At 44.1% G+C, this 17,026-nt stretch overlaps 1 protein-coding gene across 5 annotated transcripts; it reads right to left on the bottom strand.

The window, feature by feature from the left end:
- Positions 1 to 5,272: 5,272 nt before the first annotated feature.
- On the bottom strand, positions 5,273 to 14,740 carry LOC109896170 (ubiquitin-associated domain-containing protein 1-like). 5 transcript variants are annotated; one of them, XM_020490450.2, is made up of 11 exons: positions 14,278 to 14,737; positions 13,779 to 13,899; positions 13,439 to 13,512; positions 13,120 to 13,227; positions 12,845 to 12,889; positions 12,642 to 12,744; positions 10,217 to 10,325; positions 9,705 to 9,978; positions 9,322 to 9,408; positions 8,704 to 8,842; positions 5,273 to 8,570 (listed from the first exon to the last, which is right to left on the bottom strand). In XM_020490450.2, exons 1-11 carry the CDS (start codon positions 14,413 to 14,415, stop codon positions 8,455 to 8,457), a joined length of 1,314 nt encoding a protein of 437 aa, XP_020346039.1. In that variant the 5' UTR covers positions 14,416 to 14,737; the 3' UTR covers positions 5,273 to 8,454. The 5 variants fall into 5 exon arrangements, 4 of the variants coding, with proteins under 4 accessions (XP_020346039.1, XP_020346040.1, XP_031685563.1 ...); XM_020490451.2 differs by having other exon boundaries at positions 13,120 to 13,224; XM_031829703.1 differs by lacking the exon at positions 12,845 to 12,889 and having other exon boundaries at positions 13,120 to 13,224.
- Positions 14,741 to 17,026: the final 2,286 nt, after the last annotated feature.

Genomic DNA, 17,026 nt, shown 5'->3' with positions numbered 1-17,026 from the left:
GTGGCTGAGGTGCACCCATGACCAGCTCTGAAACCAGATTGCATAGCAGAGAAGGTATGGTGAGAATCTTAATGGTTGGTAATCTGTTTGTTGACTTGGCTTTCAAAGACCTTAGAAAGGCAGGGTAGGATAGGTATAGGTCTGTAGCAGTTTGGGTCAAGAGTGTCCCCCCCTTTGAAGAGGGGGATGACCGCAGCTGCTTTCCAATCTTTGGGAATCTCAGACGACACGAAAGAGAGGTTGAACAGGCTAGTAATAGGGATGGCAACAATTTCGGCAGATAATTTTAGAAAGAAAGGGTCCAGATTGTCTAGCCCGGCTGATTTGTATCAGCTGACTGGATTTGGGAGAAGGAGAAATGGGGAAGGCTTGGGCGAGTTGCTGTGGGGGGTGCAGTGCTGTTGACCAGGGTAGGAGTAGCCAGGTGGAAAGCATGGCCAGCCGTAGAAAAATGCTTATTGAAATTTTCAATTATAGTGGATTTCTCAGTGGTGACAGTGTTTCCTATCTTCAGTGCAGTGGGCAGCTGGGAGGAGGTGTTCTTATTCTCCATGGACTTTACAGTGTCCCAGAACTTTTTTGAGTTAGTGTTGCAGGAAGCAAATTTCTGCTTGAAAAAGCTAGCCTTGGCTTTTCTAACTGCCTGTGTATAATGGTTTCTAGCTTCCCTGAACAGCTGCATATCACAGGGGCTGTTCGATGCTAATGCAGAACGCCATAGGATGTTTTTGTGTTGGTTAAGGGCAGTCAGGTCTGGGGAGAAACAAGGGCTATATCTGTTCCTGGTTCTACATTTCTTGAATGGGGCATGCTTATTTAAGATGGTTAGGAAGGCATTTAAAAAAAAAACCTTGCATCCTCTACTGACGGGATGAGATCAATATCCTTCCAGGATACCCCGGCCAGGTTGATTAGAAAGGCCTGCTCGCTGAAGTGTTTCAGAGAGCGTTTGACAGTGATGAGTGGAGGTCGTTTGACCACTGACCCATTACGGATGCAGGCAATGAGGCAGTGATCGCTGAGATATTGGTTGAAGACAGCAGAAGTGTATTTAGAGGGCAAGTTGGTTAGGATGATATCTATGAGGGTGCCCGTGTTTAAGGCTTTGGGGAGGTATCTGGTAGGTTCATTTATTAATGTGTGTGAGATTGAGGGCATCAAGCTTAGATTGTAGGATGGCTGGGGTGTTAAGCATGTGCCAGTTTAGGTCGCCTAGCAGCACAAGCTCTGAAGATAGATGGGGGGCAATCAGTTCACATATGGTGTAGCAGCTTCACATGCAGGAACCATGTCTGCTCCAACACCTGCTCTTAACAAACCCAATTATGGTCTCCCCATCAGACAACCGAGGCGGGCGTCTGGCAAAAACCTCTACAGTTCTCTCTCAATCTGTAGAAATAGACAGAGTTGAGGCAGAGGTCAACAATGACCTATGGATAAAGTCTATGGTCATGTTGAATGGAGGGGGTCGCTACACCAGTGGAGGCTGGTGGGAGGAGCTATAAGAGAACAGGCTCATTGTAATGGCTGGAATGGCATAAATGGAACGGAGTCAAACGTGGTTTCCATATATTTGATGTGTTTGATACCGTTCCAATTATTCCATTCCAGTCATTGCAATGAGCTCGTCCTCCTATATCTCCCCCCACCAGCCTATTCACTACACCAACGAGATGTTCCAGGAGGCAAAGAGAGTGATTGAAGAAGCACGCTGTGTTAGCTAATCAAAGTTATAGCCACAGTCTAGGACATTTACGGCCATTAGTTAAAACATTTTTATTTTATCTACTTAAAATGTATAACATTTTTGTTACTGATGCTGTTCTGTGGCCAAACATTTTGGAATGTTTGCCACAAATAAAAGTATTAAAAACACATATTTACTTATTTTCACAATCTCCATATCTCTAAACCCTCATCAACACCGTCTCTCCAGCAACACAGCACCCCCTCCTTCGCGGTGTAGCTGAACCCTCAGCAACACCGTCTCTCCAGCAACACAGCACCCCCTCCTTCGTGGTGTAGCTGAACCCTCATCAACACCGTCTCTCCAGCAACACAGCACCCCCTCCTTAGTGATGTAGCTGAACCCTCATCAACATTGTCTCTCCAGCAACACAGCACACCCTCCTTAGTGATGTAGCTGAACCCTCATCAACACCGTCTCTCTAGCAACACAGCACCCCCTCCTTAGTGATGTAGCTGAACCCTCATCAACACCGTCTCTCCAGCAACACAGCACACCCTCCTTAGTGATGTAGCTGAACCCTCATCAACACCGTCTCTCCAGCAACACAGCACCCCCTCCTTCGCGGTGTAGCTGAACCCTCATCAACACCGTCTCTCCAGCAACACAGCACACCCTCCTTAGTGATGTAGCTGAAAACTCATCAACACCGTCTCTCCAGCAACACAGCACCCCCTCCTTCGCGGTGTAGCTGAACCCTCAGCAACACCGTCTCTCCAGCAACACAGCACCCCCTCCTTCGTGGTGTAGCTGAACCCTCATCAACACCGTCTCTCCAGCAACACAGCACCCCCTCCTTAGTGATGTAGCTGAACCCTCATCAACATTGTCTCTCCAGCAACACAGCACACCCTCCTTAGTGATGTAGCTGAACCCTCATCAACACCGTCTCTCTAGCAACACAGCACCCCCTCCTTAGTGATGTAGCTGAACCCTCATCAACACCGTCTCTCCAGCAACACAGCACACCCTCCTTAGTGATGTAGCTGAACCCTCATCAACACCGTCTCTCCAGCAACACAGCACCCCCTCCTTCGCGGTGTAGCTGAACCCTCATCAACACCGTCTCTCCAGCAACACAGCACACCCTCCTTAGTGATGTAGCTGAAAACTCATCAACACCGTCTCTCCAGCAACACAGCACACCCTCCTTAGTGATGTAGCTGAACCCTCATCAACACCGTCTCTCCAGCAACACAGCACCCCCTCCTTAGTGATGTAGCTGAACCCTCATCAACACTGTCTCTCCAGCAACACAGCACACCCTCCTTAGTGATGTAGCTGAACCCTCATCAACACCGTCTCTCCAGCAACACAGCACCCCCTCCTTAGTGATGTAGCTGAACTCTCATCAACACCATCTCTCCAGCAACACAGCACCCCCTCCTTAGTGATGTAGCTGAACCCTCATCAACACTGTCTCTCCAGCAACACAGCACCCCCTCCTTAGTGATGTAGCTGAACTCTCATCAACACCGTCTCTCCAGCAACACAACACCCCCTCATTAGTGATGTAGCTGAACCCTCATCAACACTGTCTCTCCAGCAACACAGCACCCCCTCCTTAGTGATGTAGCTGAACCCTCATCAACACCGTCTCTCCAGCAACACAGCACCCACTCCTTCGCGGTGTAGCTAAACCCTCATCAACACCGTCTCTCCAGCAACACAGCACCCCCTCCTTCGCGGTGTAGCTAAACCCTCAGCAGCACAGCCTCCTTTGCTTTGTAGCTCAACCCTTAGCAGCACCGTCTCTCCAGCAACACAGAGACAATAAACACACTGCATTGGTCTTGCTGGTACCTTCAAACCAAAACGCATGAAACGTGGTGGGGAAAATATGTTGTTCTTACTTTTTCTTTGTCAACATGAGCCCTGTGTTGTATAATGCTGAACCATTGACCAATAGTGTCTTCTAGTGGTGCTTTCTGAGAGTGAGTCACACGTGAACTGGTGGGCAGGATTGTAAAGTAAGTAGTCTCTGATTCACTCAAGACACTAACTGCTAGGCTGTTCAGACCTCAAGCCACCCAGTCCAACAAACAAGGTCACACCACCTTATGGAACAGTAGCATCTTCCCGAAATTGACTCAGGTAGCCTACTTCCTTGACAGGATGGAAAGGAACTGTAAAGATGCTGTTGTATTTCAGAAGACAATGAAACACAAAATTTTACCTCTCTCGCATCAGTTAAATTCAAAAGCGTTTAATTGGTACTACATTTGAGAAGTGATGTTACAAAGCTTTTCACATTTTCCACAGGTGAGAAGTGAACAAATTCACATGAATATGACCCGGAGTGAGAAACTAGATCAGGTCCCGGTTTCCCAAAAGCATCTTAAGGCCACATTCATTGAACTTAGCCTTAAAGCTGCAATCAGCAGTAGACACAATAAAAAGTGGCCTCCTCACCGCTGGTTCAGGTAAAAAGCTGAGGGATGGGGCTGGAGGACTGATCATACATGATATCAAAATTAGAGTTTTAACAACATTTTGAGGCTATATAGTGTTTGTTTAAATGTTCATTGTTTACAAATACTGGTGTAAAACAAGCTTATATTTTGGTTCTGATGGGGTATGACAGTTAATCTAAGCTCATGAGGCATTTATGAATTATATTATTCAAGAATTAATGGGTACACATCAACTTCTAAGTCCAAAAATGGATGCAGCAACTGCTGATTGCCCTAACCTTTGATGCTTGCAGATCTGAAACGGTCTGGATAGGCATAACCAGTGTAGTAGTGGTGGAGTTCCACCATATTGCCTACTCCTTACGTATCTGCAAACATGCTAAGGTCAGATCCACGTACTGGTTAGTACCAAGGGCGTAGGGGTAGGGAGCATATTGGGACCAACTGCAAGACAAGAGTTGGGCAAACTGAGAGGAGTAAATTAATGACCAGACAAATACCATATACCAAGTACCTGTGCTACTTGTCAGGTGTCAGTGCTGTTATCCAATCAACAGACAACAGACAACAGAACGAACAGTGAGTGCTTTTACTTAATCAACAGAACTGTCAGGTGTCAGTGTTGTTCCCTAATCAACAGAACTGTCAGGTGCCAGTGTTATTCCCTAATCAACAGAACTGTCAGGTGTCAGTGTTATTCCCTAATCAACAGAACTGTCAGGTGCCAGTGTTATTCCCTAATCAACAGAACTGTCAGGTGTCGGTACTGCACACAACATGCAACCTGAGAACACTGCTTTAGTGAAGACACATTAATCAGCACAGGCCAGTGATGTCAGATTTTTGCTTAATAAATGCTATTAGTGGTGCCATAGTAAAAATGTCAATATGTTTCAACATTAGATAACCTGCAGCAGTCTGGGCTGGCTAATGCTAGAACAGAATGGCATCCAGGCTATAGATTGTTTCACATCTATAAAAAAACAGTCTCGTCGGTATGAAATGCATTGAGCACCTATGATACTTTCTCTCTCTCGTTAACAGGTCCACACTATCTAAGGGAGATTAAAAGTTCCCCCCATTTCAGGTAAACAAAGCACAGGATTCAAAAGAAAACAGCAACAGAAATGCTTTTAATGTAATTGTGATTTGAATGACAGTAGCCCCGAGGGCGAGGCTAGTCGGTTTAACAGAATGAGAGAGTATATTGCATAGGTTGTTAATACCGGACAGTATAGTATGGAAACCCAGTAAAAACAATCCAACTGCCAAGATGACTCTCACAAACTAAAATACCCCTTATTAAGCACTGATCAAAGACCAATCTAGCCTTTCAGCTCCTGATGGCTGAAGTTTGTACTTAAGAGTCTTCCACCTTTCAGTCTCTGCAGTTGGGAAATACATGATTTGATATTGGATTACTATGAAAAAACAAAAACGGGCCATGTTGTTATAACAAATAACACTAGCCATGATAGAAAACTTTGCCACAGCATCCTAGACCTGTATACAGAAAGGCAGCCAATGTCATCTTCTCCCCCTCCATCTATACAAATGCTTTGAACATTCAAAAATGCTACATTGCTCGACAGATCCGTGACCTGCTAGTGAAAAACGTATTTTCTGAAAATGTGTATAGATCTATTTTGTAAAGAATTGTAATTCAATAACTTGAAGTGCAAATTTCAGATTCTCTAAAATGTAATATTAATAAGAGCAAGTAACTATTTTGGCTAAAATATAAATAAACACACAATTCAAGCAAATACTTCTCCATTAAAAAACATTTAAATAATTGTCAAATATTGCATTTTACCAAACCATACTTAGTGACGCTCTGTTCAATAAGCCAGGTTATCATGGATCAGTTAAAGCCTTAAGTCAAATTGTTGCACAACAGGAGTAGAGATTTGCCTCATGGTGGCATAGCTAGAAAAAAAACAGCCTCCCTGAGCAAAGTCACATCAACACTACAATTCAAATATTGAATAAAACACTCAAAGCTTGGCAAAACACACCATGCATCCTTCATGTTCTTCTTTTAGATTCAATTCACAATGAAAACAAAGTCTTTGTCCCAAATGGCACCGTAATCCCCAATAGTGCACTACTTTTAACTAGGACCCATAGGGCTCTGGTCAATACTAGTGCACTATTTAGGGAACGTGGTGCATTTGGGAAGCACACTAGAGCCCCATAAATCAGTCATATTGAATCATATGTAACAAAAGCAGTACTAGTGTTTCTGGGAAGTCACTTACTGTTATTATAAATGACTGTCAAAGGATATAGAATAAACATACAGCCCCACTAACCCATTGCATTTCACACATTCCTAACACCCCAATCAAATATGTATTCTAACAGGTCTACAAAACTCAAGTCCATCTATAGATTCTAGCTATTGCACAACAAGATACTGTATTATTATAGTTTGAACTGGTCTGTCTGGTGACAAGGCAAGTCATCTCACAGGCAATAATAAGTTCATGTTTTGGTTAAACAGCTCACATCTACTTTGCTCTCAAAAGTACAACGGCCCACCACTAGACTAGCAGTTTTACTTAGCACAGTATACCACCGCATGTAAAATTCTTCAATGCATTGGCTGACATATTGATACCTAGTTTGCTTCATTGCAGGAAGGAATGATATACACCTTCGCATCACTCAAACGATAACCTTTGAATCATTTGTGATGTTCGTGGATCAAGCCTCAATTTCCCCTGAAACCTATCATACTGTATTCTGGTCCCAGATCTGTTGTTGCTCGTCAGCTCCATTACTCATTGTCAAGCCAAATATGGTTTGACACAATCAGAGACAATGAGTTGGCATGATGGCACAAACAGACTGGCACTCAGGCCAACCATACCACCCATTGGCAGAAAATGTATTTCTCAGGAGTTGCAGGAGTAATATTTTGCCTGCTGAAGTGAGCTGTGGTAAGAGTATTGAGAACAGGCGCAGAATGAGAGCACATTGAGAATTTATACATAGGTCTCGAGATAAAGCAGGACCAAAGACCATTATTACACGGACTTGACTTCACAGACACTAAAAAGACAGCTTATAATACTTTTCTAAAATAGGCAACAAAAAAGTAGCAGTTAAATATTTGGGAGAAGCACAAAGAAAATGTCCTCCTTTACTTTTCCACATCTTTGAGTAGTGACTCACAGCAGGTTCCCAAGGTTGAACAGAGTGAAAGGTGAAGTGTCTGACCACCCACATCTACCTAGGGTGCATTCATTAGTGCCAGTGTAGTAAAACATTTTACAATGAAAACAAGAATTTCTATTGGACAAATTCAGATAGACCCTTCCCCGTTTTAATCCATTTGCTTCCTACTTCATACACCCCTGTACCTCTAAACTCTACTGACGGTGATAAGCACAACCGTTGCCCTCTAACATCACCTGGGGCTTAATCATTCAGAAAGATGAACAGTAACAAAACGTTCAGATAAAAACACATCATTTAGAACATACATTCTTCTTTGTCAGAGAGAATCCATGTCAGTTCTATATGTTACATTTCTATCTAAATTTAAGTCATTTATTAGAATCTCTTATCCAGAGGGACTTACAATAGTGAGGGCATACATTTCCATACTGTTACCCTGTGGGAATGTTGCAGATGGTGCCACATGGGAAACTCTGCAACATTCTGAACCTTTCAACCGTTTGAACACACCCCTGGCTAGTACTGAATCCTGGTTCCCTCGACACACAACAGTTAGGGTGCATGTTCACAGGCAGCCCTGTCTTCAACCAAATGATACGGACTTGACTGCTTGCCCTGAAGTCATTCGCCTTTGATGAAATGTAGCAATTTAAGGAAACAAATGAAACTGTAATTGATATTTAAATATCGCAAAACATACAAAAGCTGATTTTAAAGTGTAAACATTGTTTTGATGCCTGATGGTCATTTTTTTTTGTACATGGATAAATTTTAAATAAATCATGTAGGTCTTAACTATAAATTGTTCTTATTAAAATGTAAAAAACAACAATTCTTATCATTTTTATAATCATGTTAACATTGTTCTATTTTCTGTGGTATAAATAGATATATCTGTCACATCCCCATCTTCTGAACTCTTACATTTACACATCTTCTCCGGCTTTGACTTTTCAAGGCAAAAACAATACTCGTCACAGCCGTGCACACACACACACACACACACACACACACACACACACACGCGCACCTACATACAAATGCATACGCCTACATACAAATGCACACGCCTACACACAAAACGCACACACACCGTTTGTGCAGTGTCTACGTGCGGTTGAGTGTCTGGAAGATTCTGGAGATCTGCAGCATGACAGGCCCAGTCTCAGGGTCATTCATCCACTGGGTGCTGTTCAGAGGGTTCTCCAACATGTCCTCAAACGCTGCATAAAGACAACAAGGGTTTTAGAGGCTAACCTGCTGTGTGACCCTACAGTACACACAACAGAAAACATAATCAAATGCTAACACATTAAAAAGCCCCCTGTGTTTGTGTGTAACAGCTGTCGCTCCTACCCAGCAGTGTTTTGGGGTTGGTGAGGCCCAGCTGGACCACGGGGTTCTCCAGGATGGCCTGGAACAGAGGACTGTTGGTGTCGATGCCCTTATCCAGGTCCTCTGGAGACGGCTTCCTGTCCCCCAGCAGCCACTCACACTGCAGGATGACAACACGATAAGCAACCAGCAGCCACTCACTCTGCAAACACGTTAACCGATCAGCAACCACTTACTCACACAGAGGGACAACAAGATGTTTAGAACAGTTAGTCAACTCCTCTGAAACTAGGATGGTCAATAGAGAATCAGGTCTCTATCCCAATGACAACATGGCCAAAGGGCGTGAAAAGCAGTTAAATCATTCCTTCCTCTCTTGTATAAATTAATTTATTCTGCATCTAGAATGTCTCATTGAATACAAGACGAACACATCATATAGATAGAAGATAGAGTGCTCCTGAAAGACCTAAGTGTCATATACTTCATGCTAGCAGATACCTAGACTTCCAGTCATTGCGCTAACGGTAGTTAGCATTGGCTCTCGAAACTTGGAGGGCCAACTTCCTTCAAACTGGACAGACATAGAAATGGTATCCACGAGTTCATCTATGGGGAAGTATCCCTTTAAAAACTTACCGCAGCGTCCTGTTGGTTGTTGTTGACTCTCAGAGCATCGACCACCTCCTTCTCATCGAAACCCATCTCCATTAAAGCAATGACTGCCTGCAGAGTTAGACAGCAAAGAGTCTACTCATTCATCTGTGTGAGTTGACAGTTTATATAGTCAATACTTTCATTCCACAAGACATTTGTCATTCTAACAAGCTTTTGTAACAATATGATCAATAGAGTCTTATCACACCACGAGTCCAATAATCACAACACAGGTAGCATTCAGCAACCGAGTCCATAACTGAACGGCATCCCATTACAAACACTTTGTGTAAGCTAGCTACATGTATCAGTGTTAGCGTGGTACATCCCAGGCCAGGCCATTTGGGACCCAAAGTGACACTCACCCGTGAGTCGGGCCTGAACTCTCTTTTCCTTCGGATTCTCTTGAAGATCTCAGTGAGCTCATCCTGCCTGGCTCCGGTGACAGCATCGTCTGTGCTGGTCTGGGAGAGGGTGCGGAGGAGGCTGGGACGGAAGGCGGAGGCCGAGATAGAATGGACCAGGGGGGGAGCTGTGGCCCCTACTGCTCCTGGGGTGTCCTGGCCAGGCAGGGGGGTGTCCACCGTGGGGTCATCTACGTGCTCAATAAGCCACTCCATGGCCTGGGTCACCGACATGCTGCAGGATGGAGGCAGTGAAGGAGGGGCATGGTTAAAACTGTTGTTTCTGTAGTTTCACACTCTTCAGTTCAGATATGGCTCTCTTGTTGTGATTCAAACAACTGGCGATTCTGTATACACTTCACTGATATGACCACTGACCAGTAGCATGGACATAAGACTACACTCGTTGTGTCAGTGATTATGATGTAGAGTCTGACTCCTGCTGCCGCTAAGTATAATTGATTGTGACTCACTGATTGAGTCTGAGAGCTTTGATGGCTCTGCTCTCAGGGAAACCCATCTCAGTCAGCTGCTGAAGGGCCGTCTCATCCACCCGGTCCTCATCATCCTCATCCAGCATGGCTGACAATCACACACAGACACACATTGTTAGTGAACTGGAATAATAGTATAATACAGTTGTCACTCATGAACAGCCTTGGTCAGTATTCCAAAATTGTGTAGCTGGTCCGCACTCAAAAAGGAGATTCAAGGTTTCTTTTTTGTATTTATTTAATTTAGGGGTAGGTAGATGGACAAATGTTTCAGCCTTAGTTAGTGTCATTCAAAAGTAACAATATATACTCTTTATATACAAAAGTATGTGAACACCCCTTCAAAATGTGTGGATTCGGCTATTTCAGCACCACCCGTTGCTGACAGGTGTATAACGTCGAGCACACAGCCATGCAATCTCCATTGACAAACATTGGCAGTAGAATGGCTTTAATGAAGAGCTCAGTGACTTTCAACGTGGCACCGTCATAGGATGCCACCTTTCCAACAAGTCAGTTCCTCAAATTTCTGCCCTGCTAAAGCTGCACCGGTCAACTGTAAGCACTGTTATTGTGAAGTGGAAACATCTATGAGCAGCAACGGCTCAGCCGTGATGCGGTAGGCCACACAAGCTCACAGAACAGGACCGCAGACTGCTGAAGCGCATAGTGAGTAAAAATCATGTTCTCGGTTGCAACACTCACTACAGAATTCCAAACTGCCTCTGGAAGCAACGCAAGCACAATAACTGTTCATAGGAAGCTTCATGAAATGTGATTCCATGGCCGAGCAGCCGCACACAAGCCTAAGATCACCATGTGCAATGCCAACCGCCAGCTGGAGTGGTGTACGCCACTGTACTCTGGAGCAGTGGAATCACGTTTCACCATCTGGCAGTTTGACGGAGAAATCTGGGTTTGGCGGATGCCAGGAGAACGCTACTTGCCTCGATGCATAGTGCCAACTGTAAAGTTTAGTGGAGGAGGAATAATGGTCTGGGGCTGTTTTTCATGGTTTTGGGCTAGGCCCCTTAGTTCCAGTGAAGGGAAATCTTAACGCTACAGCATACAATGACATTCTAGACTATTCTGTGCTTCCAACTTTGTGGCAACAGTTTGGGGAAGGCCCTTTCCTGTTTAAGCATGACAATGCCCCCGTGCACAAAACGAGGTCCATACAGAAATGGTTTGTTGAGATCAGTGTGGAAGAACTTGACTGGCCTGCACAGCACCCTGACCTTAACTGCATCGAACACCTTTGGGATGAATTGGAACGCTGAATGCCAGTCAGGCATAATCGCCCAACATCAGTGCCTGACCTCACGAACGCTCTTGTGGCTGAATGGAAGCAAGTCCCAGCAGCAATGTTGCAACACCTAGTGGAAAACCTTGCCAGAAGCATGGAGACTTATAGCAGCAAGGTGCGGACCAACTCCATTTTAATGCCCATGATGCTGCCACCCCCGTGCTTCACTGTTGGGATGGTGTTCTTCAGCTTGCAAGCCTCCCCCTTTTCCCTCCAAACATAACGGTTGGTCAAACTGTTCTATTTTTGTTTCATCAGACCAGAGGACATTTCTCCAAAAAGCACGATCTTTGTCCCCATGTGCAGTTGCAAACCATAGTCTGGCTTTTTTATGGCGGTTTTGGAGCAGTGGCCTTGCTGAGCGGCCTTTCAGGTTATGTCAATATTGGACTGGTTTTTACTGTGGATATAGATACTTTTGTTTGTACCTGTTTCCTCCAGCATCTTCACAAGGTCATTTGCTGTTGTTCTGGGATTGATTTGCACTTCTCGCACCAAAGTACGTTCATCTCTAGGAGACAGAACGCGTCTCCTTCCTGAGCGGTAACGGCTGCGTGCTCCCATGGTGTTTATACTGGCGTACTATTGTTTGTACAGATGGAGGCAGTACCTTCAGGCGTTTGGAAATGGCTCCCAAGAATGAACCAGACTTGTGGAGGTCTACAGTTTTTTTTCCTGAGGTCTTGGCTGATTTCTTCTGATTTTCCCATGATGTCAAGCAAAGAGGCACGGAGTTTGAAGGTAGGCCTTGAAATACATCCACAGGTACACCTCCAATTGACTCAAATGATGTCAATTAGCCTATCAGAAGCTTCTAAAGCCATGACATAATTTTCTGGAATTTTCCAAGTTGTTTAAAGGCACAGTCAACTTAGTGTATGTAAACTTCTGACCCACTGGAATTGTGATACAGTGAATTATAAGTGAAATAATGTGTCTGTAAACAATTGTTGGAAAAATGTATTGTGTCATGCACAAAGTAGATGTCCTAACCGACTTTCCTAAACTATAGTTTGTTCACAAGAAATTTGTGGATTGGTTGAAAAACGAGTTTTAAGGCAAATGTTTTTGGAGTGTAACAGCATCTGCATGTTGTACCATTGGCCTTTTTGAAGAGCTCCACAGCATCAGGATTCAATGCGAGAAGCTTCTGGGCCACTTCAATGAGAGAGACAAGGATTTTCCTAAGTTCCGTCTGAAACTGAAGGAAAATGTACACACATGCACACATAAACAATAATTAATATTCAATTTTTTGGACTGAGGTTCATGTCATAACATTGAGAGCATTATCAACTTGCCAGGTCTCCCGTGGGAATGAGGTCTTCTGACCTCAATGGGATTTCCTAATTAAATAAAGGGTTACATAAACATAAAATCTTAGCACCAGAAATTTAGAACAGGCTTAATAGGACAAACTTCACTCATTTTAACCTGCCTCTGATTATTGTGCAGACCCATGACATTCAGGACTAGTTGAATTTCAGTACAATAGTCAGTGGAACACTCCTCCAGTGCTTTGAACCATGCATTAGGCCAGGTTATTTACAATAGTGTACAATCCTACTGTACATACGTCTCTGATGTTGTGCTGGGTGACAGTGCGGTCAGTGTGGCGGGTGGACAGGCCAGCGGTGGCCTTCAGGATAGCTTCCTTATCTGGAGCCTTGTTATCTTGCTTCTTCTGACAGACAGGGAGGAATCACACACAGACAATAATCCCAGACAGTACAAATAGTTAGATGTAAGAAGTTTGTTATATTACTTGTCCATGGTTCTATCCATATCAGCAATCTATTAAACATTTCAGTCTGATGAAGGGTGCCTATTTAGTTTCAGCGCCGAGCTAGATAACCCACAAAACAATTAAACGAGAGTAAATAAATCAGTTTTACCTTTTCCTCTGCAGATATATCCGCCATTTTCGGAGGGGGTGGCGGTGGTCTCTTCTTTATCAGTAGAAGAACATCTAAAACCGAAGGAATCACTGTAACTTCCTAACATAATTTTTTTGTTGTATTGATTGTATATCGTTGTCGTTGAATTTTGTGTGACTGTCCTTGTCTATCAGTGTATCAGTGTTTTGTTGCTTGTCATGTTTTGTGTGGACCTCAGGAAGAGTAGCTGCTGCTTCTGAAAAAGCTAATAGGGAGCCAAATAAACAAATAACACTCACTAAATGTTTGTGGTGAAAATGTAAACATTGAGACAACTTTGTGACCTCTATACGATTACCTTTATCTTTTAAATTTTCATCTGAAACTGTTTTTGTTTCCATGAGGATCCTCTCTGTGGCAGCATGGACAAGTTTGTGGTGTGTGAGTGTTTTGGGGTCTTCAAGACTTCCATGTACATACTGAAAAACAATCAAACCCCAACATTATCCCACAGGCAGGAGCAATTAGCAGTACTTTTACCCTGGTAAAATACTAGCTACAGTGTCATAAGCAGTTTGTAATTGGTCATGTATAGGCTAGCTAGACTTAGATCAATAGCCAGACTAATTTCGAAAGGTACCAATTATGTCTGCATTACACTAGGAGCATTGTGCCTAGTTTGCAGGTTTAGAGACTAGACAGCTTGCGAGCCAACTTGCTAAATTATAAATAGCAGTGTCTACCCAGTTACTATAAATACGGAACCACTGACAATTTCAACTGGGCCTGCAAACAGCTACAATTTCACCACGGGCAAACACCAATGAGCAAGCAGGAAAATAAACATACAAACATACATGTTTCAAGCACTTCTCTTTGAGTTTTTCAATAGTGGTATCCTCTGTAACTTCTTCCAACCACTCCGTACCCTCCATTGTACAAATATGGATTTTTAATATTTTTCCAGCGAATATCTTCTCTTCTTGCACAAACATAGCTGTAGCCTTGGTGTGTAGCTTGATAGCTACCAGTCCAGTGATGTTGGCTTGCTGTTACGGCTAGCTTGCTAACGTTAGCGCGCTAACTGGCGTCTTCGAAAACCAGCGACAACAGTGCAAGCGCCTGCACTTTTAATTTTCAGACCATTTTCAGACAGTCTGGTCGTAATTTAACGAAATAGCAGTCTACTGACGTTATTTCGCTAAAAATATTTGTTTACTTTCCTTCAAGAGTCGAGCAGCCAGCCGAAGACCATATTTTGTTGGTAACGATTGACCTCTGAACCCAGGCAACGTAGTGTTGGCCCTGTGCATCGTGGGAGTTGTAGTTACGTTTACGTCTTAAATCCTTCTTTGCAATATCATTTTTTGGACTTATACATTTCTAACCATTGATTCTTTAAGAATATAACTTATAAATGCCTTATGAGCTTAGTTCAACTGTTGAACCCGGAAATGAGGATCCCAAAAATCCAATGGCTACTCTGACAATTTGCTTTGACCCCCTTTTTATTTGCACTGACTCTCTTGCACTGGCTCTATGCACATACACACTCACACAAATACACACGTTCACAGTCTTCACATAGGCTGATGCTCATCTGTTTATTATCTATCCTGATTGCCTAGTAACGTTTACCTCTACCTGCATCAAATCAAATTGAATGAAATGAAATGCTTACTTACAAGACCTTAACCAACAATACAGCTCAAGAAAGAGTTAAGAAAACATTTACTAAATGAACTAGTAAATACAATAACGAGGCTATATACAGGGGGTTCCGGTACAAGTCAATGTGCGGGGGTACAGGTTAGTCAAGTTATTTTGTACATGTAGGTAGAGGTAAAATGACTATGCATAGATAATAAACAGTAAATTTAAATAGTCCGGGTGGCCATTTTATTAATTATTCAGCAGTCTTGGGGGTAGAAGCTGTTAAGGAGCCTTTTGGTCCTAGACTTGGCACTCCGGTACCGCTTGCCGTGTGTGAGCAGAGAGAACACTCTATGACTTGGGTGACTGGGGCCTTTGACAATTTTTTGGGCCTTCCTCTGACACCACCTAGTAAATAGGTCCTGGATGGTAGGAAGCTAGGCCCCAGTGATGTACTGGGCCGTACGCACTACCCTCTGTAGCGCCTTACGGTCAGATGCTGAGCAGTTGCCATACCAGGCGGTGATGCAACCAGTCAGGATGCTCTCGATGGTGCAGCTGTAGAACATTTTGAGGATCTGGGGACCCATGCCAAATCTTTTCAAAATGTGTTGTCGTGCCCTCTTCACGACTGTCTTGGTATGTGTGGACCATGATAGTTCGTTGGTGATGTGGACACCAAGGAACTTGAAACTCTCAACCCGCTCCACTACAGCCACATCAACGTTAATGGGGGCCTGTTCGCCCTGCCTTTTCCTGTAGTCCACGATCAGCTCCTTTGTCGTGCTCCCATTGAGGGAGAGGTTGTTGTCCTGGCACCACACTGTCAGGTCTCTGACCTCCTCCCTATAGGCTGTCTCATCGTTGTCGGTGATCAGGCCTACCAGTGTTGTGTCGTCAGCAAACTTAATGATGGTGTCGGAGTCGTGTTTGGCCATGCAGTCGTTGGTGAAGATGGAGTACAGTGGGAGACTAAGCATGCACCCCTGAGGGGCCCCAGTGTTGAGGATCAGCGTGCAGATGTGTTGTTGCCTACCCTTACCACCTGGGGTCGGCCTGTCAGGAAGTCCAGGATCCAGTTGCAAAGGGAGGTGTTTAGTCCCATGGTCCTTAGCTTAGTGATGAGCTTTGTGGGCGCTATGGTGTTGAATGCTGAGCTGTAGTCAGTGAAGAGCATTCTCACATAGGTGTTCCTTTTGTCCAGGTGGGAAAGGGCAGTGTGGAATGAGATTGAGATTGCGTCATCTATGGATCTGTTGGGGCAGTATGAAAACTGGAGTGGGTCTAGTGTTTCCGGGATGATGGGGTTGATGTGAGCCATAACCAGACTTTAAAAGCACTTCATGGCTACAGACGTGAGTGCTACCGGTGGTAATCACTTAGGCAGGTTACCTTCGCTTCCTTGGGCATATGTACATAAACTCAGCAAAAAAGAAACGTCCTCTCACTGTCAACTGCGTTTATTTTCAGCAAACTAAACATGTGTAAATATTTGTATGAACATAACAAGATTCAACAACTGAGACATAAACTGTTCCACAGACATGTGACTAACAGAAATGGAGTAATCTGTTTCCCTGAACAAAATCTAAAGTAACAGTCAGTATCTGGTGTGGCCACCAGCTGCATTAAGTACTGCAGTGCATCTCCACTTCATGGACTGCACCAGATTTGCCAGTTCTTGCTGTGAGATGTTACCCCACTCTTCCACCAAGGCACCTTCAAGTTCCGGGACATTTCTGGGGGGAATGGCCCTAGCCCTCACCCTCCAATCGAACAAGTCCCAAACGTGCCTTATGGGATTGAGATCCGGGCTCTCCGCTGGCCATGGCAGAACACTGACATTCCTGTCTTGCAGGAAATCACACACAGGACGAGCAGTATGGCTGGTGGCACTGTCATGCTGGAGGGTCATGTCGGGATGAGCCTGCAGGAAGGGTACCACATGAGGGA

Source organism: Oncorhynchus kisutch, linkage group LG8 (genome assembly GCF_002021735.2).
Source record: "Oncorhynchus kisutch isolate 150728-3 linkage group LG8, Okis_V2, whole genome shotgun sequence".
NCBI lineage: Eukaryota > Metazoa > Chordata > Actinopteri > Salmoniformes > Salmonidae > Oncorhynchus > Oncorhynchus kisutch.
This window is presented reverse-complemented; position numbering and strand designations above follow the sequence as displayed.

What these genes read in the sequence shown, in the direction of transcription:
- LOC109896170 (XM_020490450.2), bottom strand. Translation starts at nt 14,415, where the DNA reads ATGTTTGTGCAAGAAGAGAAGATATTCGCTGGAAAAATATTAAAAATC. An exon ending in AGTTCAGGCCCGACTCACGG is followed by an intron (nt 9,409 to 9,704) that starts GTGAGTGTCACT and finishes CTAACTCTGCAG; the next exon opens with GCAGTCATTGCTTTAATGGA. An exon ending in ACAACCAACAGGACGCTGCG is followed by an intron (nt 8,843 to 9,321) that starts GTAAGTTTTTAA and finishes GTCATCCTGCAG; the next exon opens with TGTGAGTGGCTGCTGGGGGA.